The following is an 18,256-nucleotide window of genomic DNA, read 5'->3' as shown; positions in this document are numbered from 1 at the left end:
TTTAGATTTTAGTTGACAAAGCATTAAACAAGCTTGTAAATGGTAATGAACTACTTTGTAAATTTAAATAAATAAATAATTAAAGATTTTGGTATTGCAATCTATATGCTATCGATTTAATTTGCAATGGCATTTGTTTAGTGTGCAATAACAAATGCTTTCATAATACATAATACGTAAATAAACTATCATGACTAAGTAGGCAAGCTTGTCTTCATTATTATTAAACTATTCAATAAACAAAAAAAATAAATAAATGGCAAAATGTTATTTATTATTATTACTCAATAAATAAATAAACTTGTTTATATTACAGTGGCAAATGCTAATTACTATCATTCAACTATTTTAGAATATAAATGAAAGTTTATTCATTTTGTTTGCAATGACAATGCTGTTCATTAATATTAAACTATTCTGCTTTGCAATGCCAATTTATGCCACTATTCTTGAACTATTCCATAAGTAATAGATCAATAATATTAAAAAAAAAATACAAAACGTTATCGATCATAATTAAAAGGTGCTGTATGTAGGATTTTGACTCTACTAAAGCATAAAAATACCATAATATGTTTGCAGATATTTAAGAAACATACTGTCTGAAAAACAATGCTACAGTCAGTAATTATCCTTTGAAAATGTGCGTTCCGGCCCGGAATGTCTGTGTTTGTTTTGGTTTGTGAAACCCGCCAGTTTACCCAATTGTTTTTCGGCATGCCAGGTTGCCAGTTGTCGGAAAACACTGCGTATTTAATTTAATTCATCGTCATGTGCGCTCGTTTCTGTTGGTGTCGTAAATCTGGCAACCTGCGTGTGTGTCAAGTCTGAGGAGGAGGGGCCGGGTGAAAAAACCCGTCTCCAATATTTTGAATTTGGACTGCAATACCTGGTTCAGTATTGCAATCCTACATACCGCACCTTTAATCACATACCGCACCTTTAACCATATTTATCAACACCAAATGTTTCCTAGAATGACCCATTCCCTTTCAGCCAATTCAACATAATTTTTTAACTGAAATCTATACTAAATATGTAAAATCAGTACCCATAACCAGTATGGAGACCTCTTGACTAGAGGAGTTACTCAGAAGCTCTCAGATTTTCATAATGTCTACATTACATATTGTTTCCTGACCTCGATGTTGAGCAGCCAGGACTGCAGGTTGGCCACTGCTTCCTCTCCCAAAGCCAGATTCCAGATCACCATATACAGAGCCTTATCCGTGAAGAAACACTGGTTCACTGTCGACATGCTGGCCGGGCCGCCAATGTCCCACACATTAAAGGACACTGAATCAAGCTGTATACACAGGAGAAACAAAGGCATTACACCACATTAACAACATCACTTCAGAACTTCCATCAAGGCATTTTGATGACAAATTATATAGTTGCCGAGGTGAAACTACGGTTTATTTTGTCCTGTTATGAAGCTATGGAAGCTTAAAATAATAAAAAAGGTAATTACAACTTTTTTTCTCTGAATTGTGAGATATAAATTGCAGAAGTGTGAGATATAATCAGAATTGCGAGATACAAACTTGGAATTGCGAGATTTAAATGCAGAATTATGAGATAAAAAGTTACAATCTACCTTTTTAATTTTAAATTTTGTGGCGGGAAAAAATTATATGAAAAAAGATGTAAACGTAATTATGAGATGTAAACTCGGAATTGCAAGTAAGCCAGTCAGAAGTCTGAGTTTTTATCTCACAATTCTCACAAAACAAGTTTCCATAAGAAACAACTTAAAGTGAATATGAAATAAAAATCTGACCCCATTTACTTTTCTTTCTACTAATTCTAACTTTCATTTTAAAGAAATGCAGATTTGATTGTGAGTAAATAAATGACAGAATCTTAATTTGTGGGTGAACCTTTCTTTTAAACAACCCTAAACATTACTCAAGCTAATCTTAAAAAGCACAAAAAAGGCTCTGGCTGTGAGTCAGCGGTGGAGTAAGTGTTCACAGCTGCTCGAGGTGGAGCGAGATCTCTGGGGCTTTATAACATCAGCTTGTGTATACATTTGCTTCTGTCCATGATATACGTGAAAGAGGTCAATCTGTGTGTGTGTGTGTGTGTGTGTTTATGAGAACATGTCTATATGACATCAGTGCATCTGTGTGTGTGTGTGTGTGACACTCTCTTGGGGTTTATATGTCTGGCTCTGACTCAGGACTCATGATGAGAATGGAAACACTGTTAACTCATGCTAAGAAACCATGTAAGGCCACAAACAGAGCTAGAGGTCAAAGGTCAGCTGGAAATACCAGAGCTGCTACTCATTCATAAACCCTGAGGTCAAAATGTTGGCACTTTAATGGTTTTGCTTTTTTGCTATAAAGTTTTATTCTGCCTTGTTTTTGTCTCGTCTCGTTTACAGGGTTAAAGTAATCAGAGCTGTTCGTTTCCTGTGAGCAAAGCATTGTGGGACAAACACATGTGAAGGAATGCCCTGAAGACAATCAAATAGACTGGGAATTCAGTAAAAGCTCAAACGATGAAGTCACACACTTGAATCAACACGAAATGACTTAATTTGTCCACCGTGTGTTTCAGTTACTTTCCTCACCAATAAGCAGAAATATGGTTATGGCAGCAATGTTATGAACGTACTAATACTGATAAGCAATTGGGTGATTGAGAGAGAGATTCTCATTTTTAAATTTCATTTATTTTTTTTAAATATACGTACAAACAATATGTTCAAGATTTACATTTACATATACATGCATTTTTGATTTTACATTCAACTTTTATATATTATGCATTTTGCTAAATGCATAAATATTATATTTTTTAAACAATTATCATTATGTATTTATATCTAAATAGTTAAATTTCGAATATTCATATCTAAATAACTAAATGTGGATATATCTGGAACAGTATATTTATGCTTATTTTATACTTCACACATAATTAAATGCTTGGTTACATTGCAATTAAATGCATCTTCTAATAACTTTTTTGTACCTTCTGATCACGATGATCATCCTAGGTGTTTTTGTCTTGCTTTCCAGAACAAATATCGAAACAATCAAGATACATTTGCTTAAAAACCTTGCTGTGTGAGAAATTTATTCAAAATGAAGGCAGATGTTATAAGCATGAATTCACTTACTTATGATCAGTTTCTCAGAAAACAAGACTTCGCATTTTCATTTTGCATCTCAAGAAAATGTATCTTGATTTAAGATTGTTCAGATATCCTTAGATAAGCAAGACTTGTTAGGCTTTAATTTGTGGAAGGACCCATAGAAACCCTGATATGAGTCTGTGTGTGTGTGTGTGTGTACCTGGTATTCCCTACATTCCCACAAGGATAGTCATACCAGTAAAATGCAGAAAGTTTTGTGAGGGGTAGGTTTAGGGTTAGGGGAAGGGGATAGAAAATACAGTTTGTACAGTAGAAAAACCATTACGCCTATGGAATGAACCTCATGAAACCAGTGTGTGTGTGTGTGTGTGTGTGTGTGGACTGAGGGTGCTTACAGCAGATTTCACCACTCCTCCGGGTCGCTCCAGATCCCAGCTGGACGTGTGGATGCTGCGGTCGGTGCTGATGAAGGATGAGGGTTTGCCGGTCTGCAGCCCCTCCAGCAGAGCGCTCTTCCCCTGCCGCGGAGGACCCACCACCATCAGCTTCAGCAGTCTGCAGGGCTCTGCTCCTCGCAGCTCCGCTCGCAGATACGCCAGAACCGCAGCCGGACCTGCACACACACACACACACACAACTCAATCAATGCGTCCCGATACGCCTGCTTACAAATGTACATATTCACAGCATTTGAAAAACAGTAGCACCCGGATGACCTACTACTTACAGTGAGAATCTGAGCTTTCATTCATACTACCCACATTCATAATATACGTGACCTTGGACCACAAAACCAATCATAAGGATCAATTTTTTTAAATTAAGATTTACACATCATCCGAAAGCTGAATAAATAAGCTTTCATTTTATTTTATTCATTATAATCCTGAGCGCAGATCTCTGGCAAACAGCAGCCCTTCACCAGCTCAGATTTCTGCGACACACCGGCACGAGAATTAGCACCATTTCAGTAAAAAGCAATGACAGAGAACGGTTGAATACACTTAAATTAAAATGCTACTTCTAGTCGAGTCACGTGTCGTGCTCATGAACCTAGTCGCACTTGAGTAGAGCTCCGTACGTTTGGCCCTTTTTGCAGTTTTTATTTTATTTTAAGTTTTATTCATTAATAATACTTTCACTGATGGAATACAATCGGAAACAGCAGGAGTTGTCTTCGTCGGCTTCTCCGATTAAGAAGAAATCCAATTCACCGACTGTGAGTGATATGATGGACAAGATTGTGAACACAGTTCTTAGAATGTCCTCAAAGTGTGTAACAGAGTTGACGGCGATGTGGAACGAGTTCACTTCTCACATGTCAGTTGTTCAGTTGCTCTGCTCTAAACTGGATCTTCTTACAGGGGAGATGAGAGAACAAAAAAGTTGTCGCAGATCATGATAGACGTGTTGCCGCACTCGAGCAACAGGTTGTGGACTTACAGGATCGCAATAGGTGCAGCAATCTGCATCTGGTTGGATTGCATGAAGGTTCTGAAAAGGACGACCCTATGGGCTTTTTGAAAAGATCCCTACCGACGTGGCTCCCGTCTCTGGCGGGCAAAGAGATTGAAGTGGAGCGACCGTATCGCGTGTACACAAGGCTCTCCTCAGATCACGCTAAACCACGGATTTTCATCTTTAAACCGCTGCAGTACACGGACAGGGAGCTCATTCTGCGGGCCGCCAGACTTCATGCCCCGGTGAAAACATCCGACGGAGCAACGCCATCTTTCTTTCCAGATTTTTGCGCCAATTAGGAAGGAAATGAGAGACGCTGGCATCCAGAATTTTCTCCTTTATCCTGCAACGCTGAAGGTCATTCTCAATCAAGGTGAACCTAAAATGCTACACTCCCCAGAAGAAGCAAGAGTTTTTCTCAGATCTCGTTCAACCACCAACTCTCAGTGAGCTTCAGCTGGACATTGGCTCTAATCGGAGATTCTAAAAACACAGGATGAGATGGAGACTCCCTGTGCGAGCACATGCGAGTTACTGGTGGACTTGTCGGTGAATGGTGGATGGTAGATTCGTGAGAAGAATTGGATTTACGGGACGCATCATCAGTAGTGTTCCTCTGGGTCATGGGGTGTTTCGGCCTTTGACACTATACACCCTCTCCAGAGGCGGCCAGCTCTAGGTTGATCAGACCTCAGCTTGCGTCCCGAGTCCAATTAACCATGAGAGTCACCTTGTTGTCAAGTGGACATCTCAGGGGACTGTGCATGGCAGAGACGTCCTGTTCCCTGAGCCAAGCCAAAGCCGTCTTATCTCCTGGCACACTACTTGGGGGCCCAGCTGGGGTCGTTCCTCTTCAGCCAGAGCCACTGGCTGCTTCTTTCTGCTGCCTCTGATGCAGCTTTAACGGCTGTGCGCTGGTTCTGGCCCTTAATTCCCAGGTCCCTCAGCAGTTTTGTGGTAGATGTTCCCACAAACCCTCTGCACCCAACCTCCACTGGGCGGACTTCCACGTTCCAGCCACAATGTTTTGCTTCGGCGGCTAGGTCAGCATACCGTAGGTGCTTCCGCTCATATGCCTCCTCCATGGAATCCTCCCAGGGTACGGTGAGTTCGATTATGTATACTTTCTTTATGGAGGGGGACCAGAGCACCAAGTCAGGCCTCAAGGAGGTAGTGGCAATCTCTGAGGGGAACACCAGCTGTTTCCCAATGTCTGCCAACATCTTCCAGTCGCGCGCTAGGCACAGCTGGCTTCTCTCTGATGGTGTGGAGTTGCTCCTGGCAGCTGTAGTCCCTTCACGGACGAAGGCAGTTGCCCATGGTGTTATTGAGGTGTTAGACATTGGCAGTGACAGGGCATTGATGCTAGATCGTTTTTCCTCCAGTGTGGCAGCAAGGCCCTTCAAAACTTGATTGTGGCGCCAAGTGTATCGTCCTTGGGTAAGGCTGGTTTTACACCCGGTGAGTATGTGCCGGAGGGAGGCTGGCCTGGAGCACAGGATGCACCCAGGATCTTCGCCAAACCACTGATGGAGATTAGCTGGTGTTGGGAGGACATCATATATGGCTCTGATGGTAAAGCTCAAATTCCTCGCTTCCATGGCCCATATATCCCTCCAGCTCAATCTCCTCCTTTCGACACTCTCCCACCGTGTCCACAGTCCCTGTTTGCCGAGGGCGACTGCCTTGGCCCATCTTGCCATTTCCTCCTGACGCCGCACTTCCTCCACCACCATCTTCCTCCGTGCTGGAGCAGTGGCGTTTCTCCAGGCTGGACGACTAGTTGTTAGTCCAAGGCCTCCTCTTCCTTGCTGCACGTTCCCCACAATATCAGCATGTCTGAGAGCTGCTGTTGCCTCCTCTACTGCTCTTGCTGGTCTCCACTTGCGCCCAGTAACCAGGGTCGGTGCATTTCCTCTGATCACTGGATCTTTGGATTCGTTCAAGGTCATCTGCAGACGTGTTTTAGCACACTTGAACTCCTCTGTAAGGCTGGTGAGGGGCAGCTTGAGGACGCTGTCTCCGTAGAGGCTTATGGTGGTGAGGCAGCGCGGAACTCCAAGCCATTTCTTGATGTGGGCTGTGACTCTTCTCTCCAGCTTCTCTACTGTTGTGATGGGCACCTCATAGACTGCCAGGGGCCACAACACTCGGGGTAGTAGCCCATACTGGAAGCACCAGGTCTTCAATTTCCCAGGTAATTGGGTGTTGTCAATCGCCTGTAGGCCTGCATTGATATCATTACGCAGTTGCTTCACCTGGTCTTTGTCTTTCAGGCTTGCGTCGTAAAGCCTTCCGAGACTTTTGACTGGCTGCTCAGATACAGTGGGGATTGGGTCATCACCGATGAAGAACTGCAAGTCAGTAAGCACTCCCTTCACCACTGAGATGCTGCGTGACTTAGATGGTTTAATCTTCATACGGGCCCAACTGATGTTCTCCTTGAGTTAGGGATGCTCTAAATGGTTGGGTGACTGTCTCTTTCACTGTTCACCTTAATATTCACTTCTTAATTCATAATTCATTGTGCATACAGTATCGTTTACTGATTATGATGTTATTTTAATTATGTTTCTAGTTGTATTCCTTCTCTCTCTCTCTTTTTATTTATATTATTTATTTGTTTTATTTTATCTTATTTATTTTTTTAAATAGAAATACAACCTAGTCAATATGTGACTATGGGGCCAATGTTGGTGCTTCAGTAATGTGCAGGTTTTTGGTGACGCCACGGACCTTATTAAGGGGTGCTGGCAGATCAAGGTTTGTTCTTGGTTTGAGCTGCCATAGTTCATGAGAATGTATTTCTATATTTTTTGTATTTTGTATAATATTGTATTTCTTTCAGTTTATGCCCCTTGTACTCCTGACCCTACTTTTTTCTCTGTTTTGTCAACCTATCTCTTGAAATATTCAGATTTTGAAATTGTATTGGGTGCAGATACGAATTCTGTAATGTCGCATATTCTAGATAGATCTGGACCAAAGGAACCGCACTCAAGGTTTTTTTTTTTTTTCTGAATATGAATGTCATCTTCTACTAAATAATGCGTATTTTAGAGTGTAGACGCTTTTGTCCAAGTGATAACGGCAATAGAAGATTTGTTACTGTTACTTTTTTATATTACTTGTTATTTTAAAATATATTCACAAAGTCTTAAGCCTTATAAAGTAGATTAAATTAAATAAAAAATGGAATCATTTCTATGGTGTTGCATCATGAACTTTGCAGCATGCTCATCTACTGAAATCAATTGTGAGCCTCCAACATCACATGTAAAGCACTTCCACATGAGTGACATGAGCTCCAGGCATCTTCAGCTGAACCCAACAGCAGACCAACTGTTGAGTTCTGCTCATGTGTTGGTTAGGGACGCATTCCTTCCTCTCAAATCTCTTGAGCCTGTTGTTATGACAGTAAAGCGCACTAAAAATTGCAACAAACGCATCAGACGAATCGACAGCTGGCTGAACGACTCACAGCCGGAAACACCAATTAAATATTCATCAGACAAATTCTAGATTATTCAGCCTTCAGAGGCTGAGCCGGAATATCATGTTCTCTAATGCAAAAAAAACAAAACGACAACAAATAATGTCATGCTCAACATGACGGCAATTCTGTTTGTTTAATGCAGAACATGCTTCAACGCGAATTAGCTTCAGAGACACATTTATGCATTTGGTCAGAAGCACTTGTACTTACATTGCATTCAACATGTACATTTTCTCATAACACTGATCTACAACAGCAAAATAACTCAAAATGCACAAGATGGATATAAAACATTATTCATTCATTCAGTTTAGACTTTAGATTTTTATATTTCGAGTTTTAATTTAAATTTTGTTTACAGTAATTGTTTTTATTTTTTTTATATTATAAATCATGCTTTCATAGCATCAATATATTATAGATTTTATTAGTATTTTGAATTGGCTTTTATTTTTATATTTTCAGTTTTCATTTTAATTTACTTGTGTTTGTTATTTTATTTTAGTAATATTGTTTTATTAATTTTTATTTTTGCTTCAGTTTGTTTATTTATTATATATATATATATATATATATATATATATATATATATATATATATATATATATATATATATATATATATATATATATATATATATATATATATATATATATATGTATGTATATATATATAGAGAGAGAGAGAGAGAAGATAATATTATTATAGATTTTATTAATATTTAGAATTTTATTTTATTACATAATTTGACATTTATATTTTCATTTTTTTTTTTATATTGGTCATTTTGTCTTTTTTAAATTACTAATTAATTTTTTTAATTTTTTTTATCAGTTTTAGTTTGTTCCGTTTCAGTTTGTTTATTTCCAGTTAGTAATTTTATATATATATATTTTTTTTTTTTTGCTATTTTTTGAGGGTTCCACGAACCTATACGGTATAGCCGCGAGTTTCTCCTACTATTGCGTAACTCTGAAGGTGGCACGGTGGATCTTCTGACAGTGTTTCCAGCAGAAGTTATTCGGCTGGACTCTACTGAGGTGAATCGAAAATGGATATCCAAGCCAAAAAAGGTGAGGAAGAGGGGGAGTCACGGTGGCGTGCGCCAGAGGTTGAAGAGACAAGGCCATCGTTGTATGCCTCTCCCTACGGTTATGTTGGCTAACATTCAGTCACTGCGTAATAAATTGGATGAGCTTCGGGCAAATGTTAAGCCCCTTAAGGAGTATAGCAGTGCATGCCTTCTTGCTTTTACGGAAACATGGCTTAAGGAACAAGATTCTCATTCCGATTTGGAAATTGATGGCTTTGGGGAACCCTATCGCTTGGACAGAGACTCAGCTGTGACGGGTAAATCACTTGGTGGAGGATTATGTCTTTATGTGAACAAAAACTGGTGGCTGTTAGGGAGACCTTGTGTACACCTGACATTGAACTTTTATCTGTTTCCCTACGACCCTATTATTCACCAAGAGAGTTCCCGCAGCTGTTTGTTACGCTTGTTTATATTCACCTGAAGGCTTGAATTGTTGCAAAAACTGTGCAAAGACTTCAAAGGATGATGCCAGATGCACCAAACTTCGTTATGGGTGATTTTAATCATTGTAAAATGGGGAAGTCCTTGAGTGGTTTTTATCAGTATGTAACCTGTTTTACACGTTATAAAAAATGTCTTGATTTATCTTATGGATCTGTGAAGGGAGCGTATAAATCTTTTTGTAGCGCTCCCTTGGGTATGTCAGATCACAATGTTGTGTACTTGGTTCCGTTATACAAATCGGTACTTAAGAAAACTAAGCCGGAACGCCGTTTAGTTCCGGTGTGGTCAGAGGAATCTATTAACTCTCTCCAGGACTGTTATAGCAGTACAAATTGGGATGTGTTTATAAATGCTTGTGTTGATTTAGATGAACTTACAGAGACTGTGTCAGCTTATGTTACTTTCTGTGAGGACCATTTTATCCCCAAGAAAGGAATTCGTATTTATCCAAACAATAAACCGTGGGTCACTAAATCTGTAAAAAACACAGTTATTCAGAGGAACATTTGTTTTAATCAAGGTGATGTAACCCAGTATAAGGTATTACAAAAACAGGTTAAGAAGGAACTTAAATTGGCAAGGCTTAATTACAAGGATAAAGTGGAATATATGTTTAGTGCTGGAAATTCTCGTTCTGCATGGGAGGGGGTCCATGATGGGGATGCATTCTAAGAAATGTAATATTTCTTTTGACGTGAAGCTTGATTTTGATCTTGCCAATGATATGAATGTTTTTTATAATCGTTTTAATTTTCATTATTTTAGTCAGGAATTGGCAGCTTTTAAAAATGTTTCCTTTGAGCAAAATAGTGTAAATGTTGGTAAGGATACGGTCTTAACTTTTCCGGGGTGTTAAAGAGGAAAAGTCCAGGCCCTGATGATATTGGAGGCCGTATTATCAAAAATTGTGCAGAACAATTGGTAGATAATTTGTGTTTCATTTTTAGTATGTCATTGCACCTTAATAAGGTTCCTCGTCTATGGAAAGAATCTATTATTGTACCTGTGCCTAAGAATAATGTACCACAATGTTTAAATGAGTACAGGCCAGTAGCACTTACCTCTCTGATTATAAAACATTCGAGAGGGTTGTGAAGGATAAGCTTTTAACCATGGTACAGGACAATTTAGACCCGTTTCAGTTTGCTTACAGGCATGGTAGGGGTGTTGATGATGCGATAAATACTCTTTTAAATATGATTTTAGCACATCTTGAGGGTGCAAAAACTTTTGTGCGATTAGTTTATTGATTTTTCATCTGCCTTTAATTGTATCCAGCCTCATATTTTAGCAGGTTAAAAAGGGTTTATAATATTGATTCTGGGCTGATATGTTGGCTGATGGATTTTTTAACTGACAGGTCTCAACGTGTGAAAGTAAATGGGGTTTTATCTGATGTACTTTTTTCTTCGACTGGGTCACCGCAAGGATGTGTTCTTTCACCTCTTTTATTTGTGCTTTATACTAATGAGTTTCAGACGCAACTCATATCATTAAGTTTGCGGATGATTCAGTGATTGTTTCCCTTTTAAATAGTGTGGATTTTGATCATGGTCCTGTACTGACGGATTTTATCGATTGGTGTAAATTGTCCTTTTTGGACATTAATGTACTTAAAACTAAAGAGATGATTATAGATTTTAGGAAGAATCCTATGGTCATCTCTCCTGTGGTTATTAATGATCACGTTGTTGAGGTTGTACATCAATTTAAATACCTGGGTACTGTAATAGATGAAAAGTTTACCTTTGAGGCTCATGTGGATGCTGTGTGTAAGAAAGCCCACCAGTGTATATTCTATCTGCGAAAGCTTTGTAGTTTTAAAGTGGACAGCACTTTTAGGAAGATGTTTTACTCTTGTTGTATTGAATCTGTCATTACTTTCTCATTTGTGTGTTGGTATGAGTCACTTAATGTTAACAGACTGCAAGGTATTGTTAAAGTGTGTGGTAAGATTGTCGGTACCACTTTAAATGAGTTGAATGACTTGTATAAGGCTAGGACTTTGAAGAAGGCTGAGTTAATTAGGAATGATCCCAGCCATCCCTTGTGGATTGTTTTTAAGTTGCTTCCTTCTACTCGCAGATATTATTTGCCTTTATGTAGGACCAATAGATTTAAAAACTCTTTTATACCAGCTGCCATCGGTTTCTTAAAATATAAATAATTTTATGTATATTATTAATGGAAGTCATTGTTTTTGTTTGTGTGTTGTGGTGCTTGTCATTGTTTCATATGGTTTGCTGCTGGCTGTGAAAAAAATTGCCCTTCGGGGATAATAAATTTGACTACGACTAACCACTAATTGAAATAAGTTTAAAGTTTTATTTTAGGCTTACTTCAGTGATTAAAAAAGTAATACTTTTAATACAGTTAATAATAATAACCCATTTTTGTAAAAATCTTGCCATTTGATTTAAAAAAAATGCATTTGCTGAACCACCTTGAATTTTTTTTTTTTATCTGATCAAAGCTCAAGAAGCTACATTTATGATATTCATGTGAGATGTTACTGCTCAATAATGCTGCATGTTTTCTTGACAATTAAAAGCAGACACGAGCTGTATTTGTGTGACTGGAGTACCATCTTTCCTGACATCTGCAGGGATGTTGGTGATGTTCAAGTCTTCGATGTCCAGCTGCCAGAGGTTGGAGAGCTGCCCGAGCTCAATTGGAAGTTCCTGGATACCTGGATTACTGCAGAGACAGGAAGGATTAAAATCAAAACTACGGAAGTCCAAACAAAACATCATTACATCCTGTGAGTTTCTCAAGCAGGAAGCAGGAGAGATAAACAAGCCCTTTTGATATTGCATATTAGTTTGACTTTTGCAACTCTTGACTTTCACCCACACTGTGAAAACCCTGAATCACCCACTGTGATTGTTTGGCTCTGGTCCAAAACCTAGTGCAATGCCTTGCTGTTTAACTGAATTTTAACCTCTTAAGTGACTGGACTGTAAGGCTCTACCTACTCAGCAACTCTGTGCATTATACAAATAGCGTTTCTCACTTAAAACACACTGGAGACTTGGCTTGCAATTGATTTCAGCAGTTTGACATTAACACGTTGCTTAGATTACATCTAATAAACAAAACACAGACATTTAAAATAGAATATTCATTTTTAATTAAATACTAACATTTTCTTAAATTAAATTCTGTGTGTTTAATACTTTATAGTCATAGCTTCAATAAAATAATTACATATTATAATTCTATGATTTTTTATTTTTCTCCATCTGTCATTATCACAATGCATTACAGGACTGTTTTCTTGGCTTTTATAAATAACATTAAACATCATAAATTAATACATGAACATGTAAATACTCATTTGAGATGAAATGATATTATTATGTGAGAAGAAAGTGATTTTATTTATTTTTTTAAGTTTTAGTAATTCTGATATGAACTTCTGACATTTTTATTTAGATTTCATTTAATTAAAATATTAAAATGATCTGAAATTGATCTTAAAGTAGAAGTGCTATTTTAAAAACTTTGTATTTATAGTTCAAATAAAATAAGAATTACATATGAATAATATAATAATTACAATTATATATTTATAATTTTTACTGAGCTTGTCAGAATGCATGATGGTCTTACTGGTCTCCATAAATGCCAAGATACATTATAAATGAATAGATTAGCCTTTATTTTATTATGTGAGAAGAAAGAATGATTTATAGATATATTTATTCAGTTTTCATCTTAAGTTTTAATTTAGTTATGCTTTTGACATTTCTAGTTATGTGTTTTTGATATTTTATATATTAGCTTTAATTTTATTTATTTTATTTCAGTTTTAGTTTCAGTTTCAACTTCAAATAAATAAATTAGAAATGTTTCCTTGGCAACTACCTAAAAATAAGTTTAAAGGATTACTCCACTTCCAGAATAAAAATTTCCTGATCATTTACTCACCCCATGTCATTCAAGATGCTCATGTCTTTCTTTCTTCAGTCGCAAAGAAATTAATTGTTTTGAGGAAAACGAGCATTTGAGGTTAAAAAAAGGTTTTGAGGTTTTTGTTTGTTTTAGAAAATAACCAATCGTTTCGCTAGATAAGACCCTTATTCATCGGCTGGGATCGTTTAGAGCCCTTTGAAGCTGCACTATATGGAGAGAAATATTGGAATGTTCCCTCAAAAAACGTAATTTCTTTGCGACTGAAGAAAGACATGAACATCTTGAATGACATGGGGGTGAGTAAATGATCAGAAATGTTTTATTTTGGAAGTGGAGTAATCCTTTAAATCTAATATATATTAATAGCATCAAATCTAATAGTTATATCAAAAATAATATCTGACCCCTTAATGCTGCAACTGACCAATCACAATCAAGTATTCCAGAGACACGTGTAATAAAGTGGAAGAAATGACGATGCAGGCTACTGCACAAACTACATTTCCCATGATTCCTTGCGACTCACTTGGACAGATAGAGTTCGGAGAGGTTCTTGAGGACACACACTGACGGTGGCACACACTCCAGCTGGTTGTCATTCAGGAAGAGAACTTCCAGAGAATCCCGCAAGATTACAGGAAACTGAATGGGACAAACTGCAAAAACAGAGCTAGAGGAGATGAGAAGCTCACCGAAACCACATGATGCAGAATTAAAATCCCTGCAGACTAATGGATGATCACTGATGACCGTGGCAGCAATACTCCTTACTCTACTGTAGGCCTGCTATGAGACAGTTTTAATGTGACCATATTTGCACAACCACCTGGGCAGTTCTGCAACATTATCTTGCAAAAATACTTTTTTTATGCTTTGCTTCCATAAAATTACAAAAAAGTATATAAAATATACAATCTTTGCAGAGAAGGCAATTCCATAATGCACAATACAGAAAAAGCATCTGAACCTAAAATGAACTATTTTACCTCTATTTTATTTATTTCTATGCTTATTTGAGTTTCACAGCATTACTCTCTAAAAAAATTGGTGTTATATATATAGCACTAAAAGTGGTTCTTGGCTCGTAATAATAGGGGAACCACTTCTGGTGCTATATAGCACCATATCTTTAAAGGTGCTATACAGCACCTTTGTCAAATGGTGCTATGCAGAACCATAAGAGGTGCCATATTGCACTGTATTTCTTCAACAAAAATGGTGCTAAACAGCACCAACAGTGTTTTTCTTTGGCTCATAAACAATCTTTAAAGGAGCTTAACAGGTTCTTTGTACGGGAGTGGTGCTATATAGCATCTTAATCACCCCAAAGATCCAGTGAAGAACCATACAGGAGCTTAACAGTTTCTGTATATGGTAGCGGTGCTATATAGCCCCTCAGTCATGCCAAAGAATCACTGAAGCACCAAGATTTGGTGCTATACAGCACCAAAAGTGGTTCCCCTATGATTACGTGCCAAAGAACCACTTTTAGTGCTATATAGCACCATTTTTTTTAAAAGAGTGTAGCATTTTTCAAAAGACAAGCACAAAAAAAAAAAAAAAAAAAAAAAAAAAAATGCATAACACAAAATAATAAAAATACAAATATTTTAATGAATAATAACAATAATGACTAATAATATTAGTAATAATAATAATCTACAGCAAAATTTTGGTATCAGTAAGATTTTAAATATTTTTGAAAGACGTCTCATGCTCATCAAGGCTGCATTTATTTGATCAGAAATACAGTAAAAACGGAAATACTGTTAAATATTATTACAATTTAAAATAATTGTTTTCTATTTGAATATATTATAAAATGTCATTTATTCATGCGAGTCAAAGCTGAATTTTCAGCATCATTCCTCCAGTCTTCGGTGTCACATGATCCTTCAGAAATCATTCTGATATGCTTAACATTTCTGATTATTATCAATGTTCAAAACAGCTTAATGTTTTGTGGAAACCGTGACACATTTTTGTTCATGATTCTTTGATGAATAGACGTTCAAAAGAGCAGCATTTATTTGAAATTTAAATCAATTTTGTAACATTATAAATGTCTTTACTGTCTTTCTTGATCAATGTAATGCATCTTTACCGAATAAATATATCAATGTCTTTTGAACAGTAGTGTTCATTTTGTTGAATTGCTAGCAAAAATGACTAAGCACCCATCCTTATTGCCTAAAAACATGAGTCAGACGTTTGGATCAGTCTGAAAGGGTTTTAGTTTAGATTCTGATGTCATTATTAAAACAATCCACACTCTTGTCATAGTCTCAACAAAACATGATTACCATGGTGATATTGCTCTGCTTTCTCTGTGGTGAGTTTGGTAATTACAGTGTGAAACTGTGACGTCTCATGGCAATGTGACCACAGTGTTTGAGCTACTGTACCTGGCTCTGGGTCCCGTCTGTGCCACGTAGTGAAGAAGGCCAGCTTCCTGGTTTTGGTCGGCTCGCCCGTCCTAAAATAACATTCAGAGCGCACTGGATTTCAGATATTCACAATCGGTCATTCACAATCTCTATATACAACCACAAGGACCGTGATGATGCATTAGTGATCTGGAAAAGCATTGAAGACACGGTCTTAAATTGCATTTTAAGGCTTCATAGATGCACCCCCCCAAAAAAATGTTCCAAAATGTAGGCAACATAATTATGCTGCTTTCTAAAATATGTTTTAGAAAGCCAAATTATAAGGCAGCATCACATGTATTCTTTACAGAGAAGGCAATTCTATAATGCATTATGTGCACAACACAGAAGACATATCTAGCAATTGTTCAAAGTACCTAAAATGGACTATTTTACCTCAATTTTACCGGTTTCTATTATAATTAAAAATAAAATAAGGAAAGCAGCATAAAATATTTCAAAATAAAATACAAAATAATACAAGAAAATAATAAAATAAAAAATATATATATAAAAATGTAATAAAATAAAAAACAAATAAAAGCAACAACAAAACAGCATAAAATTAATAAAATGTAACAAAATCAAATAAAACCAACATATTTATTATTATTACTATAATTATTATTGTTTGTTAATAATAAATCAATACCATTAATTACTTTTACTTTTAGTCATTTAGCAGACGCTTTTATCCAAAGCGACTTACAAATAAGAAAAAGTAACTAAAACTAAAAGTTAACACTCTGTAAATACTCTATACACACCCATTTAATTATAATTATATAATTAATTATAAAGATATTTTAAAAATAAAAATATAAAATGAAAAAATATATATATTATTAATAATAAAACAGTAGTAAACTAATTTTTACTAACAACAACAACAGTTATTATTATCAAAAATGTATAAAATAAAATAAATTAAAAAAGGCAAATAGTGTCATGACAAGCAAATTATACATTAATTAATTAAATTAATGGAAAGCAGCATCACATGTATCTTTTGCAAAGAAGGCAATCCCTTTATACATAATGTGCAAAATAGAGAAAAAGTATACATAAAAATAATGACTGTTTGACCTCTCTTTATGCTTATTACCGTTTCACAGGGTTAGTATTGTCCAAAAGAGGTTACTGTTGAAGGCATAATCAAGAACAGCCTTCAGATGGAGAGTGTGCTTAAAATGCATTAAAATGCTGCCTATGTAGGGCTCACTTGGTTTTGGAACAGAGCCTTTCTGTGTGTGTGTGTGTAGGTATGTGAGCGTTTAACCTACTTCCCCAGTTGGTTTCTGGACAGGTCTAGTGTTCGCAGACAAGAGCATTTCCATTTGTTTGGAGCGGGCAGAGTGGAGATTTGGTTCCCACACAACTTCAGAGAGACGATGGCCTAAAACACACACACAGTGATCTCTGTTACACACACACACCTGGAGCCAGAAACATGACGTACACACTGCTACTTAAAGTCATTTCGCAAGTGTATACTTATTGTCATTAGCACAGATGAGACGTTTATCTGTTATGTGAAGAGTTTTAGTGCTTCACTGCTGAAAAATGATAAAAGACACATGCAGGTTTCTACAATGGATTTGAGGTTAATAGTTTAATACATTTTATTTTCATTGTGAGAAAACGTTGAAGAGTCTGTGAAAAGAAAATCACGAGGAGTGCAGGAGTGAACTGTCTGCAAACAAATTCAGAGCTTTTTGAAAAATCGTTTGTCAGATTAGATCAAAAGTCTGATTTATTTGTAAATCTGGCCTCAGTTCTGATTCCAAACAGCAGACAGAAAACACACGACATGATTGCTAAAAAGATTACCAGGAAAAACATTCCTGACTCCAATTAGTGTATGGTATTTACTTAAATTAGTAACGTCCCTGCTTTATACTCTCAAATGACTACATATAAAATTTAAAATAAAAATTTAAAAATATAATAAAAAAAAAATAAAAAAGAATAAAATAAAAATAAAAAAATAAAACAACAAAATAAGAAAAAAATACAAAAAAATAAAATAACAACAAAATTAAACATACAATAAAATAAAAACAACAACAAAATAATAATCAAAAAACAAAACAACAAAAAATACAAGTATTATTATAAATACAAGTATTATTATTTATTATAAGTAATAAAATAAAATGATAAAAAACTGAAATAAATAAAATAAAAACTTAATAATAATGATAATAAAAACAAATAACTAAAAATACCAAATAAAATGATATATATATAAAATTTTATATAAATATAATATTATATTTATATAAAATTATATATAATATAATATT

At 36.1% G+C, this 18,256-nt stretch overlaps 1 protein-coding gene across 1 annotated transcript in view; it reads right to left on the bottom strand.

The window, feature by feature from the left end:
- Window positions 1-18,256, bottom strand: part of LOC306885404 (leucine-rich repeat serine/threonine-protein kinase 1-like) — a 302,603-nt gene that overhangs the window by 254,397 nt on the left and 29,950 nt on the right. Inside the window, exons 11-16 of the mRNA XM_079441887.1 lie at window positions 17,234-17,346; window positions 15,927-15,997; window positions 14,048-14,177; window positions 12,191-12,303; window positions 3,505-3,722; window positions 1,142-1,306 (exon numbers count right to left, since the gene is read on the bottom strand). Coding sequence (XP_079298013.1) covers window positions 1,142-1,306; window positions 3,505-3,722; window positions 12,191-12,303; window positions 14,048-14,177; window positions 15,927-15,997; window positions 17,234-17,346 — 810 coding nt within the window. The remainder of the gene's footprint in view (window positions 1-1,141; window positions 1,307-3,504; window positions 3,723-12,190; window positions 12,304-14,047; window positions 14,178-15,926; window positions 15,998-17,233; window positions 17,347-18,256) is intronic.

Source organism: Barbus barbus (genome assembly GCF_936440315.1).
Source record: "Barbus barbus genome assembly, chromosome: 2".
Classification (NCBI taxonomy): domain Eukaryota; kingdom Metazoa; phylum Chordata; class Actinopteri; order Cypriniformes; family Cyprinidae; genus Barbus; species Barbus barbus.
This window is presented reverse-complemented; position numbering and strand designations above follow the sequence as displayed.